Genomic DNA, 26929 nt, shown 5'->3' with positions numbered 1-26929 from the left:
GAGCAGTTGCTCTGCCGCTATGGATACTGGGCATAGAGCTCCCCATTCCACAAAAGCCATTTCTTTCACCCGCTGACTTGCGTGTCCCATGTTTTAAGTTGTAAACGGATTTGGTGCATTGAAGGCTGTCTGTAGTTCGTAATTTGCGATATATGTGGTTTCAAGATGCAGCTTGTATCTGTTACAATGTAAGTTATTTGGGGCTGTCAATAAGTGTCCGTTTTTTGCAGGTGTCTATTTTTTGGGAATGTACAGGTTTCTCCGTAGTTCATATCCGATAGAAAGAACACAACTCTTTCATCTAAAAAGTACCAGTTTCAGAAATAATCCACCAAAGATGACCATTGATATCCAACCCACGAGATGTTAACTATTTATATCCACTGTAAATTGATACTAACAGTGGGCCCAATACTCTTCCTTTAATGAAAAACAGGATAATGCCCGTTTTTCTCTGCAGTGAACAACTTCTAATAAAATTGCAATGTGATTTCTGAGACTGTGATTTTGTCAATGGACTGTTCATTTCGTTGAAAAACAGGAATTCTCCCTTTTTTGAAAAAGGAGTTTTAGGCCCAATAATGATTAACTGATGGTTTGATCTCTATTTGGGTTTACAATAATAATATATCTCAATTTAATTTAACCTTGTGAAACTCCCACTGTGTCAATTCAAAATCAGAGTGTGAACCAGAAGAACTCAGCTGATCAGGAACATTTGATGGTAAAATGAGCTCCACTGGCACTGGGAAAATAAAAATAAACGGTATTTACCACAATAGGGTCGAGAAGAGGAAGAATTTAACATACACATTGGTATAAATAAATAGTCATATATATATTTAAATAGAGATGGATATGAATTAAAGAAGAAAAAAAATTACCATGATCATCTTCATCCCAGACATACATGTCCTCCTTAGCAAAATTGAAATTTGTTCTCTTATCATGGAAACTTGATGCATCAATTGGTGGATCTGAAATCTTTTAAAATTGTGCATATATAAATCTATATAATTATGTACACTTTATAGAAAGATACTGCACTTGAAAACTCAGTCGTTCTCATGTTAACTTTACCTGAAACAATGCAGCCAGCATTGAATTCCTTGGTGAGGGCGGTGATACAAAACTGGCATCTGTAGTGAGGCTTCCTGGAACTTGATGGAAACGATCGAAGTATTCTTCAAATTCTAACTCTTCCTGAGGGACCCTGATCACTGTGTCACTGGATGCAGAGCCCTTCACCTGGTACCCACTAAATTCAGCTGCCTGCAGAAATGTGCTAAACTATTATCAGAAATTTACTAAATACCAGAATAAAGATCTGATTTTAAGAGTATTTTCTCTAAGCCAGTTAATCTTCAGCAAACCACAAAAGAAAACTGCATAAATTGGCTATTCTAAATTATAAAAACGCACAAAAATTATATCAAACTTTCTTGATACCAAGGGAGTGACTATGCAATCGCTAAGGCATAACAACCATTAGGACTGAGACTCGATTCCAAGTCTTTGTTTAGTTATCTGATGCCAGTTGGGGCACCAGCTTGGTGTCAACGTTGGCCTCAGTGCCCCTGAAACAGGCAAAGGAAGGGAGAAAAAAAAATCAACCAGGATATCAGTGTCCCTTGTTGAAAAGTGTGAACTTGGATGTCAGGTGAGAAAAGGATTGAGTTTTCCTTGGTGAAATAGCCTGCTAATACTTAGGCTTGTCATTACGAATGGCTTTTTGGGTAAGATACCAGAAGCCTGCTGAACCCAAGAATTTTTTTTATCTCAAAAGGAAACATGCATATCAGACCAAGACATTTCATCACACCAATTCATCAATGGAAAGTAAAATGGGAGAGATGTATAGCAGGCGGCCAATCTGATATCGACCATTTTACACTATTGCCAAAAGGTAAGATTACCCCCAATGATTTTAAGAGGAGGAAGAGGGATAAAATTGGCCAGAACAAAAGAATGGCCAGTTCTTGCCAGCAGCCCCTGGTGACTTCATGTGTAGAACTACAACCAAGTATGAGTAGCCCCTTCAGAAGAGGGGGAAAGGAGAGTAAAGTGGAAAATAAAACATTTGTCAACTTTGACCTTTTGCATAGAATAGGATTTTACTTTAATGCAGTTTTCTTTTGTATGTATTATAAATTCAGATCTTGTCTTAGATATTCTCTCAGGTACAGCTGTGCTAGTCACTCCTGTAAATGGTCTGAGTGTTTAGGGGTGCAACCATATGGCCCAATATTTAAAATAGCATAGCCCAAAACTGTAACAACACAACGACCTTATGATCTAATCTGGATATTTGTATCTTTCGCATGTGTCCTTACGTGTGCCTCTCCAATCTTTTTGAAGGCAGACTCGGTACGATGAGGCCAAATACGAATCATTAAGCTGTTTTCTTTCTCAGATGGCAAAAGAACACACAGAGCAACAGTGTGATCGAACTCAATTAATTCAATCAGTACATTTTGTTTTCACCTAATAGTACAAAATAACAAATATGCTATGTTCCCTACATCTGTGGGTCATCTTGCTGAACTTAAACAAACTAACTTCTAACTAGTAAAAGGGTGGGAACAATTAGGGACAAAAAAAGATCTTCTTGTGGAGGCAGAGGGCATGGCTGAGGTACTAAATGAATACTTTGCATCCGTCTTGACTAGAGAAGAGGATGCAGCCATTATTGCAGTAAAGGAGGAGGTAGTAATGATATTGGATAGGATAAAAATAGATAAAGAAGAGGTACTTAAAAAGTTGTCAGTACTCAAAGTAGAAAAGTCACCCGGTCCAGATGGGATGCATCCTAAGTTACTGAGAGAAGTAAGGGTGGAAATTGCTGAGGCTGTGGCCACAATCTTCCAATCCTCCTTAGATATGGGGGTGGTGCTGGAGGACTGGAGGATTGGAAATGTCACACCCCGTTCAAAAAAAGAGGGATAAACCCGGCAATTACAGGCCAGTCAGCCTAATGTCGGCGGAGAAGAAACTTTGGGACAATAATCTGGGACAAAATTAATTGGCACTTGGAAAAGTATGGGCTAATAAATGAAAGTCAGCATGGATATGTTAAAGGAAAATCGTGTTTGATTAACTTGATTGAGTTCTTTGATGAAGTAACGGAGAGGGTTGATGAGGGCACTGTGGTTGATGTTACATATATAGACTTTCAAAAGGCATATGATAAAGTACCACATAATAGACTTGATAGCAAAATTAAAGCCCATGGGGTTAAAGGGACAGTGGCAGCAGGGATACTAAATTGGCTAAGGGACAGAAAGCAGAGAGTAGTGGTGAACGGTTGTTTTTCAGACTGGTAGAAAGTATACAGTGGTGTTCCCCAGGGGTCAGTATTAGGAGATGGGGCCATATTATCTAAATGGTACAATTTTAAAGGGAACGCAGGAACAGAGAGATCTGGCAGTGTATGTACACAAATCTTTGAAGGTGGCAGGGCAAGTTGAGAAGGCTATTAAAAAAGCATATGGGATCCTGGGCTTTATTCAAGGACATTTGAACCTACGAATTACAAGGAGTAGGCTATTCGGTCCCTCGAGCCTGCTCTGCCATTTGATAAGATCAAGGCTGATCTGATTGTGACTTCAACCCTACTTTCCCGTCTACCTACTATAACCTTTGACTCCCTTGTTAATCAGGAAGCTATCTAACTCAGCCTTAAAATATTCAATGACTCTGCCACTCTCTGGGGAAGGGAGTTCCACAGACTCATGACCCTCTGAAAAAAAAAAATTCTCCTCATCTCCGGCTTAAATGGGAGACCCCTTATTTTTAAACTATGGCCCCAGTTCTAGTCTCTCCCACAAGGGGAAACATCCTCTCAGCATCTACCCCTTCTAGTCCCCTCAGGATCTTACATGTTTCAGTAAGATCGCCTCTCATTCTTCTAAACTCCAGTGTATACAGGCCCAACTTGTCCAACCTTTCCTCATAAGATAACCCCGTCATCCCAGGAATCAGTCGAGTGAACCTTCTCTGAACCACCGCTAAAGCAATTATGTCCTTTCTTAAATAAGGAGACCAAAACTGCACACTGTATTCTAGATGTGGTCCCACCAATGCCCTGTACAACTGTAGCAAAACATCTCTACTTTTATATTCCATTCCCCTTGCAATAAATGACAACATTCCATTTACCTTCCTAATCACTTGCTGTACCTGCATACTAACTTTTTGTGATTCATGTACTAGAACACCCAGATCCCTCTGTACCTCAGAGTTCTGCAATCTCTCTCCATTTAAATAATATACTGCTTTTCCATTTCTTCTGCCAGAGTGGGCAAGTTCACATTTTCCCACATTATACTCCATCTGCCAAATTTTTGCCCACTCACTTAACCTATTTATATCCCTTTGCAGACTCCTTATGTCCTCATCACAACTTACTTTCCTACCTACCTTTGTATCATCAGCAAATTTAGCTACCATACATTCGGTCCCTTCATCCAAGTCCTTGATATAGATTGTAAATAGTTGAGGCCCCAGCAATGATCCCTGTGGCACTCCACTCGTTACATCTTGCCAACCTGAAAATGACCCATTTATGCCTACTCTCTGTTTCCTGTTAGCTAAGCAATCCTTTATCCATGCTAATATGTTACCCCTTACACCATGAGCTCTTATTTTGTGTAGTAGCCTTTGATGTGGCATCTTGTCAAATGCCTTCTGGAAATCCAAGTACATCATATCCACAGGATCCCCTTTATCCACGTTGCTTGTTCCTTCCTCAAAGAACTCTAATAAATTAGTCAAACCCATTCACAAAGCAGTGTTGACTCTGCCTGATTGCAATGAGATTTTCTAAGTGCACAGCTATAATCTCCTTAATAATAGATTCTAGCATTTTCCTTATGACAGATATTAAGCTAACTGGCCTGTAGTTTCCTGCTTTCTGTTTCCCTCCTAAGGAATTTTGGAAAATTAATACCAATGCATCTGCTACCTCTGCAGCCACTTCTTTTAAAGACACTAGGATGAAGTTTTTCAGGACCTGGGGACTTGTCAGCTTTTAGTTCTAATATTTTTTTCAGAATCCTTTCCCTGGTGATTGTAAATGTTTTAAGTTCCTCCCTCCCTTTTACCTCTTGATTCACAATTATTTCTGGCATGTTATTTGTATCCTCTACAGTGAAGACTGACGCAAAATATCGGTTCAGTTCATCTGCCATTTCCTTATTCTCCATTATTAATTCCCCAGACTCACTCTCTAGAGGACCAACGTTCACTTTATTTACTCTTTTCCTTTTTAAATACCTATGGAAACTCTTACTACCTCTTTTTATATTTATAGCTAGCTTTCTCTCTTACTCTAATTTCTCCCTCCTTATTATTCTATGGAGGCATAGAGTAAAAAGCAAGGAAGTTATGCTAAGCCTTTATAAAACACTGGTTCGGCCGCAGCTGGAGTATTGTGTTCAATTCTGAGCACCACACTTTAGGAAAATGTCAAGACTTTAGAAAGGGTGCAGAAGAGATTTACTAGAATGGTACCAGGGATCAAGGGACTTCAGTTATGTGAAGAGACTGGAAAAGCTAGGGTTGTTCTCCTTGGTACAGAGAAGTTTAAGGGGAGATTTGATAGCGTTTTGAACACTTTTGAGAGAATAAGGAGAACCTGTTTCCAGTGGCAGAAGGGTCAGTAACCAGAGGACACAGATTTAACGTGGTCGGTAAAAGAGCCAGAGGCGACACGAGGAAACATTTTTTTTTACGCGAGTTGTAATGATCTGGAATGCACTGCTTGAAAGGGTGGTGGATGTAGATTCAATAGTAACTTTCCAAAGGGAATTGGATAAGTACTTGATGGGAAAAAAATTACAGGGCTATGGGGAAAGGGCAGGGGAATGGGACTAATTGGATCGCTCTTTCAAAGAGCCACCACAGGCTTGATGGGCTGAATGGCCTCTCCTGTGTTGTGCTTACTATGATACCCTTTTGCATTCTAATCTTGAGTCTGGCAAAAGCCTGCTATGGCAGCTTTCTCTCTAAATCCTGATTATTTTTACCTCCCTGTGTATAGAGACAAAGGGCCAGATTTTACCAGGGGTGCGGGTTCCCGGCGGATGGACAAGCAGGCGCGTTAGAAATTAGTGGGTTTCCCGCGCGATCGCAGCAGGCAACGCACTAATTGGATCCACTTATCTGCTCCTCCAGGTTCCCCGCTGCTGATCTGCGCGTCGGGCGGGCTGCGCATGCGCAGTAAGATCTGTCAGCTGGAGGCGCTCTATTTAACGGGGCAGTCCTCCACTGACAGATGCTGCAAGAAATAGCAAAGATGACTGCATGGAGCAGCCCAGGGGGACGGCTGCTCCCAGTTTAAATGATCCCTCACCCCAGGTATCATCAGATGGGGTGAGGAGGAGGGGGAGGACAGAGATCTTCCACCTGGCGGGCGAGAGGAAGCGGCCCGCCTCTGCCACCAGGAAGACCTGGCTTGAGGTGGCAGAGGGGGTCACCCGTGCCACCAACATATCGCCCACCTGCACACAGTGCAGGAGGCGGTCCAATGACCTCAGTAGGTCAGCCACAGTGAGCACACGTAGTCTTTCCCCTACACTCCGTCTGCTACATCACTGCCCCCACCCCACATCTCCTTCGGCACTGCCAACACTACTCTGTCACATCACCCCTCATACCCACACAAACCCCATCCTCATCTTACCTGCACCTACTCACCTCGCCAGTACTCACCCCGCCACTACCACTCAACCCAATCCTCATACAATCTCATGGCTCTATCCCATACTCACCCTCTCGTGCATCTCTCTCACGGCCAGCCTCACTCAACCTGCCACCACCTGTGCTGCAGCCACAGGGCATGCATCACATATGTGCAGTAGGCAGCGTAAGGCAAATGTGTCGTGAGCATGAAGGGGATGCACAAGGGTGTTTGAGGGTTTGTCATGGTTGTTACTTATATTGAATTTCAGAACTCACATCACACATTCTATTGGCACCACTACTGCCATGTCTTCGCGAATCCTGTCCGGTTTATGCAATAAAGCCCACTCCTGGGTATCACTACGAGGACCCACCACTGATGCCACCCATTGTGTCACTACAGAGTGGGTGCAGGTGTATTTGCAGGGTTCTTCTGCGCAGACGACTGAGAGACATCGGCGATGTCCCCGGTGGCACCCTGGAAGGATGCGGAGGAGAAGTTCGGGAAGGCAGTGGTGACTTTGACAGCGACAGGTAGGAAGATGGTGCACGGGCCAGCCAGGAGCAGCTCGGCATGAAAGAGGCTGCAGATGTCCACGGCTACATGTCGAGTGACTCTGAGCCTCCGTGTGCACTGCTGCTCAGAGAGGTCCAGGAGGCTGCGTCTCGGTCTGTGGACCCTGTGGCGAGGGTGGTGCCCTCTGCGACGCATCTCTCTCTGCGGTAGCCCTCCCTCCTGCTGTACAGGTGGATGTGTCACAGCACTCTGTTGTGGAGCTCCACGTGTCAGAGGTGGACGGCATGGACGGCGAGGCTGGTGATGCTGTTCGCCCTCTGAGGAGGTCATGAGTGCAGCTACGGCGGCCCCCTTCCGCAAGATGTACATCTGAGGGGGTCCGCAAGGTAGGTACATGTCTCCGGACCCCGGGGTAAGTGTGCAGGTTGGTGACTTTGACCGTCAGGAGGAGGGTGGTGGAGGCCAAACTTTGTCCCAAGTGACAGAGTGGCCTCCTGTAATGGGTAAGGGTCTCCCCCCTCTACCTGTCAAATGGACCTTAGCAGCTGCCACAGGCTGACAGCTGCAACACGTCCATTCGAGCTGGGAGTGTTTCCCCTAGTACGGGAAACAGTCCCATGTTGCTCAAAAATCACACACAGTCCCTTAATCAGGTCAGTTAATGACCTGAAATAGCAAAGTAAATAGCGTCAAGTGGCATCCCACTGGCTTTAATTGCCTGCGGGATTCCCACCAGCGGGGGCTGCGCGCGCACGCCCGCCGTCAGCGGGGAACCTGGAAGTGGGCGGGATCGAGGCGCGATCCGGTCCCGCTCCTGGATTTCGCAATTTTCGAGGCCCCCCCCCCCCGCCGAGAACGCACCCGAGAGCGGGTGCTAAAATCGGGCCCAAAGACGCACATTGGCAATCAGTGGGGATGGTCTATGCCAGGCAACCCCAGCCAAACGGCCAAAGACCAGGGACCTTCCAGCATAATGGATATGAGATGTTTATCAACTACCAATTGTTTTCAGTCTTTAATATTTCAACAGGAGTAAAGATTTCAAGGATATGTACTTTGATCTTTTAGTGTAACAAATAAATATGCAATCTTATTGTTACCTGTAGTGTTTTGAGTGGTCTGTCAGATGCTGTCATTTTTTCAAGCCAGTTGTTATCTACATGTTCTTCAAGTGTTTCATCATATCCTGCAGCCTAAGGTTTAAGTTTGGGGAAGGAAACAAAAAACATGTTTCAAAGTTTAGCTGGGGCAATGTTGTCCGATACATTAGCCACTAGTTACATGTGGCTAATTGGGAATCCAGATGTGGCTAATTGCATTTCTGATCATTAAGTAAAAATGAGTAATGGATACCGTCATTGGGCATGTGATCTCAATGCTCATATTTGCACAGCATGTGTACTTTAACCGTTTTGTGTTTGTTGGTAAAGTGGTAAGACGAAGAGTGTACACATGTTTTTTGATCATTGACTGCTTTGCTTCCTTGGTTACTGAATGGTGATAGATGTTTGTTCAGCAAATTTACATATGTGAAGTACATTTACCTGTGTTCTGTGAGTGTATATAAGGACTTTTCTGATAAAATTAGTGTATGTGGCTGAAATGGTGTCGCCATAGCCACATCTGTGGATAGTCAGCAATTTCAACACTGGACAACACTGAGCTAGGACATATGGTACAAATCGTGAGATATTTAGAGGACATTATTGCAATACAAATTATTTCAAATACTGTATGCTATGTTAAATATCATTCTATCCTGAATTTATGAATAGGAAAATTATTATGATTTAGGTTTTTGGGGAGAAAAGATTCTCTCATTTTTCATTTCTTCCTTTCAGTCTCCTTACACCAGGTACCATTCCCTAAGCTGAGAACACAAGCAGGTATCCAACTGCCAGGCTTCCTGTTAGCGCCATTCAAAAGTGTCTGACAGCAGGTAGGGTTAACTAACCCTCTAATTCACTGCCTTTGTGAAGAAAGCAGCTGGGCTGTACTTTTGAGAAAAACAGGAGGATATGTCCATGTCTTTCTACTTCGTCGAACTGTTAGTTGATGCTCAAATATGCTGGAATCAATCATTTGCCTGGGCATTGCTAACCAAAAGGATATACAGGACATCACAGTAATTTTTATTTTAATAGCTATTAAGTGGCATAACGATATAAAACTGACCCTGGTGGTTGCTGGGAGCATAGAAGGACTTAGAGAAATTGCACTTGTGGCCAACAAGCAACAGATTTTTAAAAGCCCAATGCAAGCTCCAGCAAATTTGGTTCAGCAAACAATAGCAAACTCATTATTAGAAAGATTATACAGCAGAGTTCGCCTGAAGACTTGGTGGGTAATGGCACTGGCCAGTATGGTATTGAGCCTTACAGGCCAGAAAGTCGCAGGTTCAATCTTGGTCTGTACTGAGTTAGCTGACTGCACTTGGGGAACTGTATGCCACAGCACTCTGATTCCTGATTACTGTCCAGTGATTTCCTCTGGAAATTGCACACGTGAACACTGGGTGAGAATAGGATGGGACTCGGTTGTGATGTTCTCCATGGTCAAATTGCCGAACATTCACTCCCAGTTAAAGAACACAGTAAAAGTAAGCATCTTCAGGAGAGAGGAAAATTGGAGGGGGAAAATATATACTGACAAAACAACAGTGAAAATTATTCTTTAAATCAGTTCTGATTTTAAAAATATTCCGGATTTTCTATGCACCTTTAACGTCACCTTCCTACTTCAATTCATTCAAATGGGCTCAATTACAGCTGCAAATTAGAATGAAACAGGCTTGGAGCAAACTAAATAACAACATTTTTAGGAATTTAGATTTAATAATAGAGTTTACATTGGGTACTACCAGACCTGCCTCCCAGCTACACACACACACACACACACACACACACACAGAGCATATTACAAATACTGTCGAGTGCATTAGAACAGGGACAATAATGCTACCTATTTAGATATTGTATCGATGGCTTTTGGAGAACATAGGGAAAGGACGCACTAGTGCAGTAGGGGTGCTCTTTTGAAGTTAGGGGTTACAATACATTGTTGGAACAAAGTAGAGGGAGCTTTACTCTGCATCTGTTCCACACTATACATGACCTGAGAGTACTTGGTATTGATATTCAGAGCAAGAAGTATAACAATATTAATAGTTCATTCCTGATATCACTGACATTTCTCAGTTTAATCAGCAGAAAAATTCACCCAAAAATACAAATCAAAACCAAGAATTCTTGATAAAAAGTTGAAAATTACATTAAATGATTAAGTGCTACTTGGCAACTTCCTTAAAAGTCCTCAAGATATCCCTTTCAAAACAAAAAATAAACTTTTTTTTATTTGCCATTACCATGTTGCCAGTTCAAGTACATCTCATTAACAGCTCTGGCTATTCGCCACCAGAGGGCTCTCATATTCTGTACAACAACTTGTGTACTATTTAGAACAACCATAGTCAAGGGCCGGGTATTTTCCTCAGCGCTGCTCCTGCTCTATTGCCGTATCTTTGTCGGAAACATTGTTTACATCGCACTAACGGCGAAGCAGGTGCAGCTCCGAGGAAATTCACGGCCAATAATGTTAATATTGACAGTAACTTCACACACAAACGTGATGGGATTGATGCTATATGCTGATATAGAAAATTTCATTTTTCTTCCTTGAAATTTTATTTTAAATTGTCAACTGTCCGAAGAAATTCTTTTTTTAAAAAAAAAACACTTTTATCCAATTTTCTCCCTTCCTCTCCTGAAGACACTAGCCTGCTGGGATGCAAGCAGCCATCCTGCATCATGCCCAAGAGACCATTCTTCACACGTGACCATAAACGGTAAGTTATTTGACAATAGATGGCATCATAGCCAAAGCTCTCTCCTGTCCTCACATAGGCACATTTTCTGGCAAGGATCAGTCGACAGCTATCAGTAGTGGGAACCTTATCTGATTTTTTTCTTTTTCTGAGTACAGGAGCACTAAGGTCAATTGCAGCACTCCAACTGTTCCCATGGGTAAGACCAGCTGGGGAATCTGGGACCTTCTGGTCTTTATGGCATACAGCTACATTCGCCTTTACCAGCTAGGCCATCAGGAGAGCTTGGAAGAAATTATTAATTGGAATTACATAAATCATAAATTAAACAGCCGTGCTTAAACCATAAGAAAATTAAGAACTCCCCTCTGTGGGTAATTGCACTGCACGGTGTGGTAAAAACCCATTCGGACTAGGAAACACCCTGGTTTGGTCCCTAGTCCATGCTTCATGGAATCTGTAACCTTCCAGTTCTCGAAAACTCAGCACCACATCACCTGATGGATGCGCTCACTGAGCTATCAGGAGCCCAATAATTCCACATTTGGATTGTGATCTGCAGTCTACTCCTCTTAATCCAAAATTGTTTAATTCAAATTATCGAATAATTCAATTTTTTAAAGCATCAAATTCCCACAATGTTATGTTATTTGCATTGCTTAATTCAAATTACTGGAAAATTTAAACTGTTTATTGCAAAAATGACACGTGAATCATCAGGGGTAGACTGGAATTCCCTCCACATCTCTACCTCTCTCTCCTTTAAGATGGTACTTAAACCCTACCTCTTTGACCAAGCTTTTGGCCACCTGTCCCAATATCTCCTTATATGGCTCAGTATCAAATTTTGTTTGATAACGCTCCTGTGAAGTGCCTTGGGACGTTTTACTACGTTAAAGGCGCTATATAAATGCAAGTTGTTGTTGTGTTTAAAATTAAACAAAAACATTCCTACACCTTTTATGTAAATAGAATGACCATGGGATGCCCTGTTTGTTGAAAATATAGGGCCTTTATAAGTCAAGAATTGATCTCGCAGTAAACTAAATAGTCCACTCCTCACAAAGCATCTCTATAAATTATCTTATACACTGTCAATGACCAACTGAAGACAAATTACGTAGGCAAGTTTTTCTTATGTTATTTTAATATTTTTCTTCTTTTACCCCCTCAAGTCTTTCCAAACCATTCATCTTCCATAGCTAGCTTGTCATATGCCATAATCAAAACTGAAATGATACTACACCAAGCAAGCCAATCTGGAGTGCTAGAATTTTATTTTACAGCATGTTGCAGGGAGATTGCACATTTTGCATATGTTATAGGCTTACAGTACATTTGAAGATTTTTTTAAATAATATACAAGGCTTCTTAAAATAAAATTTTCATGATACTTTATTGTAGCTATCTTCTGCTTCATTATGGGCCCTGAGTTTTACCATGCTGCTTTGCATTACAACAGAAGGATGGTTTACAACATTATACTACACCTAGGTATAATGAGGCATGGAGGCTTTAAGAGGAGGCGGCTTTTTGGAGAAGCAATGCATTGTTTTACAATGGTATAGAATTCTTAATAGAGGAAAAGTGAAGCTTCAACTTCAAACCAATCTACAGACATCTACTGTACCTCAGCTGGAGCGCAGCTGTACTCTGTGGGTGAACTCCTCAGAGCAGGCAAAGAATGTTCTGTTGCAAACATTCTCAGAGCTAAGAAACAAACAGATGTCAACAATTACTAAGGTAACAGTCCTTCAGATGCAAATCATTGTAACAATAAACAGATGTGTGTTTCATAAAAAGAAATCAAAATATTCACAAATTTCACACCAAGAAATGGAACACATACATCACATTACACTAAACAGCCACCGTCGTTACAAGAATTCTTACAACACAGGATTTCAAAAAACATCAGTTTACAAAATTCATTTATTCGCACAAAACTATAATCACAGCAAAGGAGAATTTAGGACCCAAGATAAGATGATGGTAAAGAGAGTGGTTCTGAAAAAGTTAAAAGGACAAGTGAAGTAGATTACAATGAAACTGCTTCTACAACAGCTTGTTTTGTTTCTAAAAAAATCAAATTAATACAAAATTATGATTCCATTGTACGAGTCTTTTGTATAACGATACCAATAGCTTTATTATACAAGGTTGTAAAGACTCCTATTTAAGATTAAATATCACTCCTACTGAATAGGAGTTGATATTAGGTTACATTAATCCACCAATGTGGTTTTCTTCTCTCCTGAACATACTAACTCACGTTGGGCAGAATTCTACAGATGCCAGAAATCCTCCAGTACCTCACTCAAGGGGTCATTCTTCATTTATAACCAAGTCAAGGATTGGTAGGCTATTCAACTGTGGAGGGTGTCACAGCTGAGCCCGATCCTGAATTCAAGCGACATTCACACGTTTGCAGTTTCCAGCCGAAGTCACTGGAGAGCAATCAGGGGCAGGAACCCTGGTTTATTTTTCTTACTTCTAAGTTAGGGATGCTCAAGCCAATTGTGGTATCTGGCTGCGATCGGCTAGGTCAGCACAGGGACAGAACTTCCTGGTCTGTATGGGTTAGTATCATACTACACCTACCAAGCCATCAGGATATTATGTAAGAGAATTTATAACAAAATACCCTGAATGCATCCTCAATATCAAAGCATGCTCAGTGCAATACACTCCAGCACACTGGAGGCTTCTTCTACAGGCTTTTAACCGTTGTTCAAATATACCTGTGCGTGTACATGTATGGTAATTGCAAAGATGTCAGCCTAGATAGGTGACAAAAAAGATAAATTAGAGAAAAATTGGGCAAACTTACTGAAAAATACTTGGGGGTAGAACTATGGTAACTTTAATATTTTGTAGATATACATTTCACAGTATCTCTACAAGGCAGTTGCATTCAAACATCACAGACAATGTTTGCTGCTTTGGCAAAAAGCCAACATTAAGGGCTTTGTGTCTGGTAAACCTCATTTACACAATTTTGGCAAGCTACCGGTGGGATTCCTGCCTACACTGGATAGCCTGCCTTTGGATTGAAGGTTGACTGCTGCTGGCTCAGGCACCTGCAGCAGCAGAGCAGGACCGGCTGCCTCCAAGGGCAGCTGAAGAGGAGGGCTAGGCTAATTAAAAATGTGAAAAGATAAAATCACAGGATGAAGGAGTGCAATCGATCGTGGGACATTTTAAATCTCAAGTCCCCTCCCACTGCCATAGCAATGCTGGATGCCAATATAATGTTGGTGTTCCCTAGTGTACAATGTTGCTATGGTGGTAACGACAGAAAACGTGACTCACAGGGAGTGATTTTAACCCTCAAGAACGGGTGGGTTGGGGCGGATGGGAGTTGAAAATAGTTGTTTTCTTGGGTCGCAAATGCAAAATTTGCGGGCTTTGTATTCCCAGTGGGAAACCTGTACTTCTACGCACTCACATTAAACCTAGAAGTGAAGCCAGGTTGCGGTCGTGACCCAAAAAACAACTATTTTCAACTCCCACCTGCCCCCAACCCACCCGTTCTGGAGAGTTAAAATCACCCCCATTGTGTCACTCTGTCATTACCGTGCAATTTGAATATGCCCGCCCATGTTTGGGCAGACATATTCAACAGTCACCATCACTTCTTGAAGTGGCGGCACCAGGCAGGGAAAAGAGATTGCAGAACAGTCTCCCACCCTAAATCAGGTGTAAAGGGAGCGAAAATCTTGCCTCACATCTCCAATACTGTAGCACAACCAGCTATTAGTGTAAAAGAATAAGGACAAGAACATGACTACAGAAAACCTCACCACCTTATGACGTCAGCTGCTCATACCTCACTTGTATCAGTGTCAGGCACTGTTAGTGCGTTTTCACATACTTCCACTTTATTATATCCTACAGGCAGAAAATTGGGCATACTCCCATTGTGGACGTCCAATTCTCCCCATCCGATTTTTCTGTTTGCACTGCACCCATGCAGTTAGACCCAAATGCATTAAGAGTAAAATCCGCCCTACCATCTCTCCCAATCGCTTAAAGATTCTTAATGATACAAATGAGGAAAGTCACGTGTTTAATCCCCAGTTGGTACTGAGTTAGCTGATCTCATCCGAAGTAGCAGGTAAGGTGCCACAACTGACCCAAGCCTAGGAAAAGGAAGAAGGAAGAAATACAGCCAAGATTTTTTTTCTCCTGATCACTCCTCAGAGAATCCTGCTGGAAATTTAGGCATTGCATGAAGACCAGTTTAGGTTCAGCTGCTATGCTCCTTTTTGTCAAATAGCCTGATAAAGTTCATGTCCAACCTCACACATAAAGAACAAGGTAATTGGTGAGGTACCAGAGGGCTGATAATGCTTATAGAACCGTCCCCCAATTCAAGTCAACGCCTTGAGTAGACAGGAAGAGAGAAGATTGATATTATTTTCCTTTAAGTAGGTAGACTGACTGCTCGATGTCACTCTTAATCCAGGTCCTGAAAGATGCATGGCCACCACAAAAGTTGCACTTGTATTTCCCCTTCCTTCCTGTGGGTAAGTGTCTGGCTTCTGTTCAGCACTTTCCCCCAGTGGAATCGCAGAGATTTTGAATTCACCCTTAGCAAACCATGCATGCAAATCAGCCAATATTTAGCAAACTGTACCATGCTACGGGAAGATTATGGCACAGTTGAAACTGGTATTTATTTTAGTTTGCCCCCCAGAAATACTCCATTGTATTCTCAGGAAGTAACTTGGATGAGAACTGTAAACAATGCGCTGCAAGTGGAGAGCTTTACCTATCCTGGTGATCTACAGCTGTGGTCCAAACAGGCTGACGAAGACCAAACTAAGCATCAGCAAATTTAAGAGTTTAATCATGCAGTTATTTTGGACACTTAATGAAAGCAATATATTATTTACACATTCTGACATGTGTCACTACAAAGTTCTCCTGGCTTTCAGTTTATATAAAGACTGGATAGTTTTAAACAAATCAATCATAATTTTAAGTACTAATACTTGCACTTTATTTTTGTTTCTCTTTTCACTGCAGTTTTTTCAAAAAACCAGATCGGTTCAACCATCTTTGTTTTCTGTAGCTTAAAGATGTGGATAACTGCAAATCACTTTTTTCAATGGTTAATACGCGATATATATAATAAACACACACAAACATATAAGCACACATTATACACATAATTTCTATTGTTAATCAATTTTATTTTAGTGTCTCACCTTTGTCTGCATTGCAATCTACAGAACAACAGTTGGGATTGTGGCCCAAAATATAACAGTGTTTCAAATCCGCATTCTTGAAAGTCATCCCTAAATGTGTAAAAGAAAGATTAGTCAGTGACCACAAGTCATTTCACAGAATGTACTTCTGAATAAATCACAGATCAAAACTCTTACCCCCAGAAATTCCTTCTGGCCTATCAAATGGTTGTTCTAGGCCCCTCTTAATTGCAGAATCTTTGAAATGCTTTTGTACATTTAGCTTTTCTAAGCTTTCTATTGCAGTGCTATGTTCAGATAAAGATTTTAGCAGCGAGATGGCATTTCTCTGGGCAGGAAGACTAGAATACTCATCAGCATTTGTTCTGCTTTCTTTTACTTCCTGTGCAGGTATCTCTTGAGCAACTGAAGAATGTTTCTCTGTTAAAGATTCAGTGTTTGTGAGAGTTTGACTCCTTCCATTCAAAATCTGGTCTGAATCCTCTTCTTCAGTAACAGGTAATTGAGCTTCCGATTCTGTGTGGTCGGGTTGATGGATTTCCAAATCTTTAGATAAGGAAGGCACTTTGATGGGTTTTAAAGGGGAGCTACTGATGTTCAATGATGTTTGTGATAACATTTCAGTTTCATTTTCATACAAATCATTGTTCCCCTTTTCATCCAGGTTAAATTCACCAAGCAGGTCAAAGTTTAAACCAGCAAAATTATTTACAGTGTCTGATTCTACTGGTCTAACAGATTTTTCGGATTGCTCATCAGCAATAGAAAACAATCCCCTAGATGGATTATCCATTTTGATAAAGTATTCTTTTGATTTGCAAACACTACTGTCTAATGTTTCTCCAGCAGTAGTTGTTGTATAAACCTCCTGAGGTTTAGCCTGTTCATTTGCTACTTGAATAATTGAATCTTCCTTTTCTTCACACTTCTGTTGAATTTCTGGAATATTCTGGGAAGAATCTCGTCCACCTAAATCTTTGAACAAATTCACCTTTGAACTACGATCTGTCAGGTAAATAGGTAATTCCTTGCAACACTGGATCAATGAAGTATTCTCCTTTTCAACAAGATAGCCACTAGTATGATTGAAACAGCTTTCCTGTTGATGTGCAGCAGATAATGTCCCTGGCCAAGTACTGCCATAGCCAACTAGAGGCTGCTGTGGCTTAAGTTCAAAGGTTTCTAAAACATGACTGCTGAACACTGTTTTTGTGTCAAGTAGTGCTAAAATTTGAGCTTTGCTCCTTTTGTTCTCATGTATTAAATTAGTATGGGAACGGGCTCCTGGATTGGAAGTTGGTACAGTAAACTGGAAGTCTTGGGATATTCCTTCATTGGAATCTCCATGAGTAAATACAGTATCTGTAGAATGTAAAGGATTAATTTCTTCACAGTGTCTCAATTTCTTATATTGATTCAGTGCCGGTGCAGCTGGTAACAGTGAGCTGGGCATAGTTTCTCTTCTCGGATCTTTCCTGTACATACAAGAGGAATCTTCAGAAGCAACAGCAGAACAAGTTAAAGTTTCCTTTGTGCACGAAGTAGAAAAAAGGGGTGAAGTAGCATAAAACTGAGGGAATGAAAAGCTTGGCTGCTGGGGTTTAGTCATTGCACTTGTTGCATCATTCTCCTCTGTTGTCAGTTTCTTTGGTATCTCTCGTGGTCCTTGGAAACCCTGTAACATTGACATGAAACAAAATTACAATATACAGTATACCCAATACAGGAAATCATAACCATGTGGATATGCAGATGGATCTGAAACACACTGATTTATTACACGGTTACTTTAAAATCATTACTTACAGTGTACTTCCTTTTTAGACCCACAGGCAAGTGGCACCGTGTCGGATTTGCAGGCATTATATTAGTTGTGACAAGCATTGTGGCCTCCTTCTGACCAGAACAATTAACATTCTGGTTCTTAGATGCTTTTTCTTCTTCCACAGTAATCAAATATCGATCACTTTCAAATTCATCGCCTGATTTTATCTATCAATATAGAAAACAATACAAAACATTAAACCATTTAGAAAAAGACACTTTTTAAAAAAAAAATCAAATGCTTGCTCATCATTCCATGAATACAATAACACATCCACATCGAACAAATGAAATCTTTCTCCTTCATAGAAGAAAATATATCCTATATATATATCACCTCTTCAAACTTGACATATATGTGATCCAGACAGAGTCCTTTATCGTCATACAAAGTTGCCTAAAAGTAAACAAGAGAAAAAAAATAATAAAACTCTCCTTGCCCTCCAAAACTTCCCTTCCCCAATTTCATGTTGATAAATACAGGAATGGATAAATTATAAAACAATAATCCAATCAAGGAACGCAGATAGAAGTAAACCGTGAAAACAAAAGAAGTTTGGATTGGAGGCACTGAGGTATTTATTGTCAACACCATGCATCACACACAATTGCAATACTGCATCTTTGTTTTAAGATTTCAGGATGTGTAGAACCTGAAGGAACCCTGAAACCGTGATTTAGGATCTGTAGTCATATCAAGATATTGTTTCAGTGAAAGAAGACCATGTTCTGATGAAGAGTCTATACCCAAAATGTTAATCCATCTTTTTTGTTTCAGATGCAGATCAATCTGTTTTTATTTCAGCATTTTGGATATATAAATATATAATATAAAACTGTAAAGGTGTATATTTAATCATAACTAGATTTTTCAAAACCAGTGAGGAACAGCATGTGCTTTAGTCAACTATCATATACAGCAATTCCTCCCTGATGGCTCAATTAGTAAATGTCACAGATTCCAATGTCAACGTCTCAGATTTGATTCACCATCCATGCTGAGTTAACTGATCTCAGCTGAGGTAACAGTTATAATGCTACAACTGGCCTCAGTGGCCTGGGCAGAGGAGAGAAAAATCAGCCAGTTTCTGACTGCTATCCAGTGATGTCTGCTGGAAGAACTTGGGTGTGGACACTGCAAGTAAAGGATTGGCCTTGGCCGTGATGCTTCTGTGGTCAAATATCCCACCAACATCAACGCACAGGAAGAATGGTTTCTTGGGTGAGGCATTGAAGGCGATCAGCACCATGGAATTGTAACTCAGCATGGAGTCAATGCCTTCAGGAATGACAACCAAGGAAGATAGGGAAGAATAAAAGAAATTGTAATTTTAAAGGAGGAAAACCACAATACACTTCCATCTATATAATGTTTTAAATATTTAATTAGGAAGAAATGCTTTATTTTTATGCATACTCAGAAATTCAACAGTCATTAGTAACTAGTAACTATAAAACTTCTTTTCTATTTGTCCACACAGCACTAAAACAAAACTCCTAGAAATTAAATGAAACTATCATAACCAAACATTTATCTACAAATATTAGATAACCTATGAGGTGTAATATTTCACTACTTTGTTTTCAAACCTTATTTCCAGAGAAACTTGTCTTTAAAACACCATCATGCCATTTCTTTGCTTTTTTTGTTTTTTGATTTGTGTATAGCACCTGAAATTGAAAAACAAAGCAAGCACTGACTATTCAAATGATGGACATTCTTCACATCAGTCAAACAACAGGTTTTTAACTGTGTAACAAAGGTTCCTGTAAATTTCACAATTGAAACCAATGCATGAAAGTGCTAGGCAACATATATATCATGTGTAAGAGATATTTTTAAAATAATTGAGACATATTAAATGAACAAAAACAACGTAACATTTAGTTTACTTACAACAAACTCGCGACAAGACATTTTTTTTGTCTTTTCCAATAAGCTGGTCATTTGCAGCACGGTTTAATTCATAGTTCAATTGTATCAACTGTAAAACAAAACAGGAATGTTGTATACATACACTTGCAACAATTATTTTTATTGAAGGCTGCCTAATGTCAGGTGTAAAGTAGACCATTACCCTTCATATTGTGAAATTAATCCTTTATATTTAATAAAATTAAATATTTAAGATAGGGGCATATCAAGAATTCTAAGAAACTGTTTCTTTGCCCTCTCCATTGAGGATAGGGTGATCTTCTGGATTCCTGCCTCTCACCCTCAACAAAGCAGCCAACACAGATTTCAGAAAGAAAGATCATATTTGACAAACCTGATAGAGTTCTTTCAAGAGGTGACAGGTATGGTGGACGGGGGAAATGCACATCCATGTGGTGCACATGGACTTTCAGAAAGTCCTTGACAAGGTACTACATAAGAAACTATTGGCAAAGATGAAACGGTATGGAATTGGGGGAAGGATAGAAAATTGGATCAAAAATTGGTTAAAGAGACAGTAGGAGTTAAAGGCAGTTTCTCAGAGTAGATCAGAGTGGATAGCGGTGCCCCAAGGGGTTCTGTTCTGGGACCTCTACTGTTCACAATCTACAAAAAAATAATCTGGATATAGAGCTAGAGGGAGTGGTGTCCAAATTTGCAGACAATATTAAAATAGTAGGCATAATATAATAATTCTGTTGGACTAAAAGAAGCTGCAAGGGGATACTGATAAGGTAGTGGAATGGGCAAAACAACTGGCAGATGGCATTCAATGTCAGTAAGTATGACATGGTACATTTTGGTCAAAAAAGTAATAGTTATACTTTGAATGGGGGAAAGGTTGGGTGATGTGGAAGACTGGAAGCATTTGGGGGTTCAGGTTCACAAGACGTTAAAAGCAGTACCTCAAATGGATACGGCCATAAAAAAAGCTAATGGAATACTGGGTTTTATGGCAAGAAGTATGGAATAGAAAAGTTGAGATGTAACGGTGAATCTATATAAAACCTTAGAAAGTCCACAGTTGGAGTACTATGTGCAGCTTTGGGCTCACACTACAAGAATGTTGAGGCAATAGAGAGGATACAGTGCAGATTCACTAGGAAGCTTCATTGGCAAGAGAATATGCAAATACAAAGAAAGACTTCAAAAATTGGGACTGTTTTCATTAGAGCAGAAGAGATTACAAGGCGATCTAACTGACGCATTTAAAATTATGAAGGGATGGGACAGAGTAGGTAGAAACAGATTGTTTCCAGCGATTGAGGGGTCTAGAATGAGGGAAAACACAAGATTAAATGTAAGAGACTTAGGACAGAGGGCAGGAGAATTTTTTTTTTAAAAATACATAAGGATGTGAGGCTGTGGCATGCTCTACTTGAGTTATGATTGAAGCAGACACCACATCAACATTTAATAGGAGAGGTTGAAGGAAAGAGGGATAAAAGGATATGGGAACAAGACGGGCATATTTAATTAGGACGACTGCATGTGTGAAGGATAAGCATCAACACGGACTGGTTGGGCCAAACGGCCTGTTTCCTGTTGTATTTTCTATGTAATTCTACGTTAAAAAAAAATGATCCTTCTGTGACAGATTAGAAATCTGTCTCCTTTGTAATCATAAAACTGTCCACATTTTTAATGTTTCTTAATGGAATTTTATATCTGGATGTATTGTGACCACTTTAAATTGGTCACTGCATGGCTAGAAGCAGTCAGTCCAGATGGAAAACACACAAACACATCATCAGGATCAGGACACTTATCAATTAAACAACAACAACAATTTGCATTTATATAGCACCTTTAACGTAGTAAAACGTCCCAAAGCGCTTCACAGCAGTGTTAGCAGACAAAATTTGACACGAGCCACATAAGGAGGTATTACGACAGGCGGCAAAAAGCTTGGTCAAAGAGGTAGGTTTTAAAGAGCATCTTAATGGAGCAGAGAGAGGTAGAGAGGAGGAGAGGTTCAGGGAGGGAATTCCAAAGCTTAGGGCCCACACAGCTGAAGGCATGGCTGCCAATGCAGGGGTGAAGGAAACCAGGGATGCACAAGAGGCCAAAATTGGAGGAACGCAAAGTTCTCGGAGGGTTGTTTGGCTGGAGGTTAGAGATAGGGAGGGGCGAGGCCATGGAGAGATTTGAACACAAGGACAAGAATTTTAAAATCGAGGCGTTGCCAGACCAGGAACCAATGTAGGTCAGCAAGCATATGGTGATGGGTGAACGAGACTTAATGCGAGTCAGGATATGGGCAGCAGAGCTTGGGATGAGCTGGAGTTTATGGAGGGTGGAAGGTGGGCATTCAGCCAAGATAGCATTGGATAGTCAAGTCTAGAGGTAACAAAAGCACGGATGAGGGTTTCAGCAGCAGATGGGCTGAGGCAAGGGCGGAGGCAGGCGAAATTACGGAGGTGGAAGAAGGCAGTCTTGGTGATGGAGAGGATATGGGGCCGGTAGCTCAGCTCAGGGTCAAATATTATGGCTCATGGCTATGTAAACAGTGTGACGTTTGAGTTCCTTTTGCCTTTGAGGAAAATATGCATCATTATAGACAAGTGAAGGGAGGGTGGAATCTTTCTCACCTTGTTGTGTTCAAAAGAATGCAACTGACAATACAATATGGAACAAATAAGTCAAGCTATTTGATCTGCCTATTAACAGAGGACCAACAGATAGCTGTTCACATTTTCTCTGTCTAAAAATATGTAATTGTTTAACAACTTCATAATTGGGTCACAAGGGGACAGAACTAATTGTTTGAGATTGCTGACCCATCAAGTGGGTATGAGTCTGTTGTGGCAAATATTTCAGCCAGGGTGTGCACTCATTTGACTTTACTGATTTGACATTGCTATGCTGTAAGCCTAGCTGACAGAAGTAAATACTGGAGCCTTTCCTTAGTTCGGTATTTCCTTTCTTGCCACACCATTATATGGATGAAGGTTAACGAAAGACACTGTGGGAGTTTGGACTCATGTAAAATTTTGTATCACAGATGTGGTTCAATGTAAAAGTGAATCTCTGCTTTGCCAGGCAAACAATCTGGCACTGGTAGAACACTGAAAATGTCTGATTTCATGTATACACTTTGCATCACAGACACTGGCCCAAAGTAAGAGTGAAAGGCTACAACAATATCAACAACAACTTGTATTTATATGGCAAAATGTCCCAAGGCGCTTCACAGGAGCATAATCAGACAAAACCTGGCACCAAATCAAAGATGGAGACATTAGGACAGGTTACCAAAAGCTTGGTCAAAGAGGTAGGTTTTGATGAGAGAGGTGGAGAGGCGGAGAGGTTTTGGGAGGGAATTCCAGAGCTTAGTGCCTAGACGAGGCTGGAGTAGGTTACGGAGGTAGGGAGGAGTGAGGCCATGGAGGGATTTGAACACAAGGATGAGAATTTTAAAATCAAGTTATTGCTGGGTCAGCAATCACAGAGGTGGTGGGTGATTGGGATTTGTTGCGAGTTGGGATACGGCCAGCAGAGTTTTAGATGAGCTTAAGTTTATGGAGGGTGGAAGAGGGGAGGCCGGCCAGGAGATCATTGGAATAGTCGAGACTGCAAGTAACAAAAGCAAGGATGAGAATTTCAGCAGCAAATGTGGCAAGGCAGGGGCGGAGATAGGCAATATTACAGAGGTAGAAGTAGGTGGTCTTTTGTGACGATGGGGTTGTGGAGTCAGAAACTCAGCTCAGGGTCCGGGTCAAATAGGACACCGAGGTTGTGAACTGTCTGGTTCAGTCTGCGACAGTTGCCAGGAAAGGGGACAGAGTTTGTGGCCTGGGACCGGAGACAATCCCTTCCGTTTTCTCAATCGTTCATTGGAGGACATTTGGGCTCATCCAGGACTGGATGTTGGATAAGCTGTGGCAGTGGCGGGGTTGCGAGTAGTGGTGGTGGTGGTGGCGGTGGTGGTGTAGAGCTGGCTGTCGTCAGCGTACATGTGGAATCTGACGTCGTGTTTTCGGATGATGTCACCAAGGGGCAGCATGTAGATGAGAAAACGGAGGAGGCCAAGACTAGATTCTTGGAGGACTCCAGAGGTAACATGCAGGGGTAGGAAGAGAAGCCATTGCAGGAGATTCTCTGGCTACAACTGGATAGGTAAGAATGGAACCAGTCGAGGGCAGTCTCATTCAGCTGAACCATGGAGGAGAGGCATTGGAGGAGGAGGATGTGTTCAACCACGTCAAAGGCTTCAGACAGGTCGAGAAGGATGAAGAGGAATAGTGCACCATAGGATGTCATTTGTTACTTTGATTAGGACCATTTCAGTGCTTTAGCAAGGATGGAAACCTGATTGGAGAGGTTCAAACATGGAGTTGCGGGAAAGATGGACATGGCAACATATTCAAGGACTTGAGAGGAAAGGGAGGTTAGAGATGGGGCGGTAATTTACATGGACAGAGGGGTCAACGGTGTTTTCTTTTAAAAAGAGGGGGGTGATGATGGCAGATGTGAACAGAAGGGGGACACTACCTGAGGAGAGGGAACCGTTAACAATATCAGCTAACATGAGGGCCAGGAAGGGAAGTTGGGTGGTCAGCAGTTTGGTGGGAATAGGGTCAAGGGAGCAGGAGGTGAGTCTCATGGACAAGATGAGCTCAGAGAGCTCATGAGGGGAGATAGGAGAGAAACTAGAGAAAGTTGCACGTTCTGGGCTAGGGCATGGGGCTATTTGGCTTGGTGGGCAAAGGGATGGGAGGGATGAAGCAGAGGCAGCAGCAGCTGAATCTTAATTGCAATTAAATCCATGAGCTCCTTGGCCACGGAAAATAGCAAGAACTTCAAACTATTTTATTACTTTGAAACAGGGACTGAGAGTTAAGTTCTGTCATCTGGTAAAATCTGCATTGTGTTAGGGCTCATTTCAGTTTAATTTTTATGTTTTACGAAACTTGATTCATAGTTTGCAGCTTGAAATATACGGTCAGTCAGAAAGATCAGGTCATTTATCGTGGTAATCCATATTATTTCATGCGTAGATCATTGGTAAAACAAAAAACATGGATTTATAGAATGCCTTACTACGACTTCAATAAGTCCCAAAACACCTCATAGCCAATGAATTGCCTTTTGATGTTTCATCAGTGTTGTTATAAGCACGACAGCCAATTTACACATAGCAAGGTCCCACAGAGTAAATGAGATGAATAACCATTTAATCTGTTTTTGATGGCGTTGGTTGGAGAAGGAATTTTGCCAGACACCAGAACACTCTGCTCATCTTTGAACTACTTACAAATATCTGAACAAACTTAACATCCCCTGCACGTTCCCCTCCAAGTCACACACCATCCCGACTTGGAAATATATCACCGTTCCTTCATTGTCGCTGGGTCAAAATCCTGGAACTCCCTTCCTAACAGCACCGTGGGAGAACCGTCACCACACGGACTGCAGCGGTTCAAGAAGGCGGCTCACCACCACCTTCTCGAGGGCAATTAGGGATGGGCAATAAATGCCGGCCTCGCCAGCGACGCCCACATCCCGTGAACGAATAAAAAAAATTTTTTAAAATTTGAAATACAGCTTAAAATACTGTTTCGACACACAACCCAGGTTTAAATGACCAAAATCTGCTGCTGGGAAAATTTCACTGGCCAACAATTACACTTTACTGAAATCAAGGTGTCAACATTAACAAGATACACATCCAACCCATGAATCATCCCAACAAACATCCTTCACCTGATAAACAAAATCACAAACTGAAACCCATAAAATTGGCTGAAACGATGAACTTTCACTTCGGTGAGTTTCTCACTTAGAACAAGGCTTAAGGAGCAGAAACGTTCAAAACATAATTATAAGAAAAGCACTTCTCAGAATTACCGTTTCCAACTCTCTCCTGAAAAATCTGATGAAGAAGAAGAAGAAGAAGAAGATGAAACGTAAATAACTCGTTTCCGGGACTTTGGTCCAAATCCTTCAACTCAACCTCGAACATTCCCGCCGATTCACGTCATCAAACCGCGACACAATTAACCAAGCACCAAACATAGAGCTGCACAATCAAAAACCCCACAGTCAGTCAGAGAAAACAATTACATCCGAAATTAAAATATATTTAAAAAAAGATTATAGTTGGAACATACGCTATTTTCCCACTTGCCTCTCAGTGTATGTTATTTGTTGATTTGAATTGATCTGACCTGTGCAGCGCGTTTTTTTTTGATTTGATACAGTGTGTGTGTTTTATGTATTTGATTTGATGCAGTGTGTGTGTTTTATGTATTTGATTTGATGCAGTGTGTGTGTTTTATGTATTTGATTTGATGCAGTGTGTTTTATTTATTTGATTTGATACAGTGTGTGTGTTTTATATATTTGATTTGATGCAGTGTGTGTGTTTTATGTATTTGATTTGATGCAGTGTGTGTGTTTTATGTATTTGATTTGATGCAGTGTGTGTGTTTTATTTATTTGATTTGATACAGTGTGTGTGTTTTATATATTTGATTTGATGCAGTGTGTGTGTTTTATGTATTTGATTTGATGCAGTGTGTGTTTTATGTATTTGATTTGATGCAGTGTGTGTGTTTTATGTATTTGATTTGATGCAGTGTGTGTTTTATATATTTGATTTGATGCAGTGTGTGTGTTTTATGTATTTGATTTGATGCAGTGTGTGTGTTTTATGTATTTGATTTGATGCAGTGTGTGTGTTTTATTTATTTGATTTGATACAGTGTGTGTGTTTTATATATTTGATTTGATGCAGTGTGTGTGTTTTATGTATTTGATTTGATGCAGTGTGTGTTTTATGTATTTGATTTGATGCAGTGTGTTTTATTTATTTGATTTGATACAGTGTGTGTTTTATTTATTTGATTTGATACAGTGTGTATGTTTTATATATTTGATTTGATGCAGTGTGTGTTTTATGTATTTGATTTGATACAGTGTGTGTTTTATTT

At 40.9% G+C, this 26929-nt stretch overlaps 1 protein-coding gene across 1 annotated transcript in view; it reads right to left on the bottom strand.

The window, feature by feature from the left end:
- LOC137326081 (5'-3' DNA helicase ZGRF1-like) overlaps positions 1–20033 on the bottom strand; it is a 113697-nt gene extending 93664 nt beyond the window's left edge. The window contains exons 1-8 of the mRNA XM_067990961.1: positions 19956–20033; positions 19649–19729; positions 18396–18455; positions 18041–18226; positions 16412–17909; positions 16235–16324; positions 12652–12731; positions 8299–8391 (exon numbers count right to left, since the gene is read on the bottom strand). Coding sequence (XP_067847062.1) covers positions 8299–8391; positions 12652–12731; positions 16235–16324; positions 16412–17909; positions 18041–18226; positions 18396–18455; positions 19649–19729; positions 19956–20006 — 2139 coding nt within the window. The 5' untranslated portion in view covers positions 20007–20033. The remainder of the gene's footprint in view (positions 1–8298; positions 8392–12651; positions 12732–16234; positions 16325–16411; positions 17910–18040; positions 18227–18395; positions 18456–19648; positions 19730–19955) is intronic.
- Between the last annotated feature and the right edge of the window lie 6896 nt (positions 20034–26929).

The sequence above is a fragment of the Heptranchias perlo genome, chromosome 1 (assembly GCF_035084215.1).
Source record: "Heptranchias perlo isolate sHepPer1 chromosome 1, sHepPer1.hap1, whole genome shotgun sequence".
In the NCBI taxonomy this organism is placed as follows: Eukaryota; Metazoa; Chordata; class Chondrichthyes; order Hexanchiformes; family Hexanchidae; genus Heptranchias; species Heptranchias perlo.
This window is presented reverse-complemented; position numbering and strand designations above follow the sequence as displayed.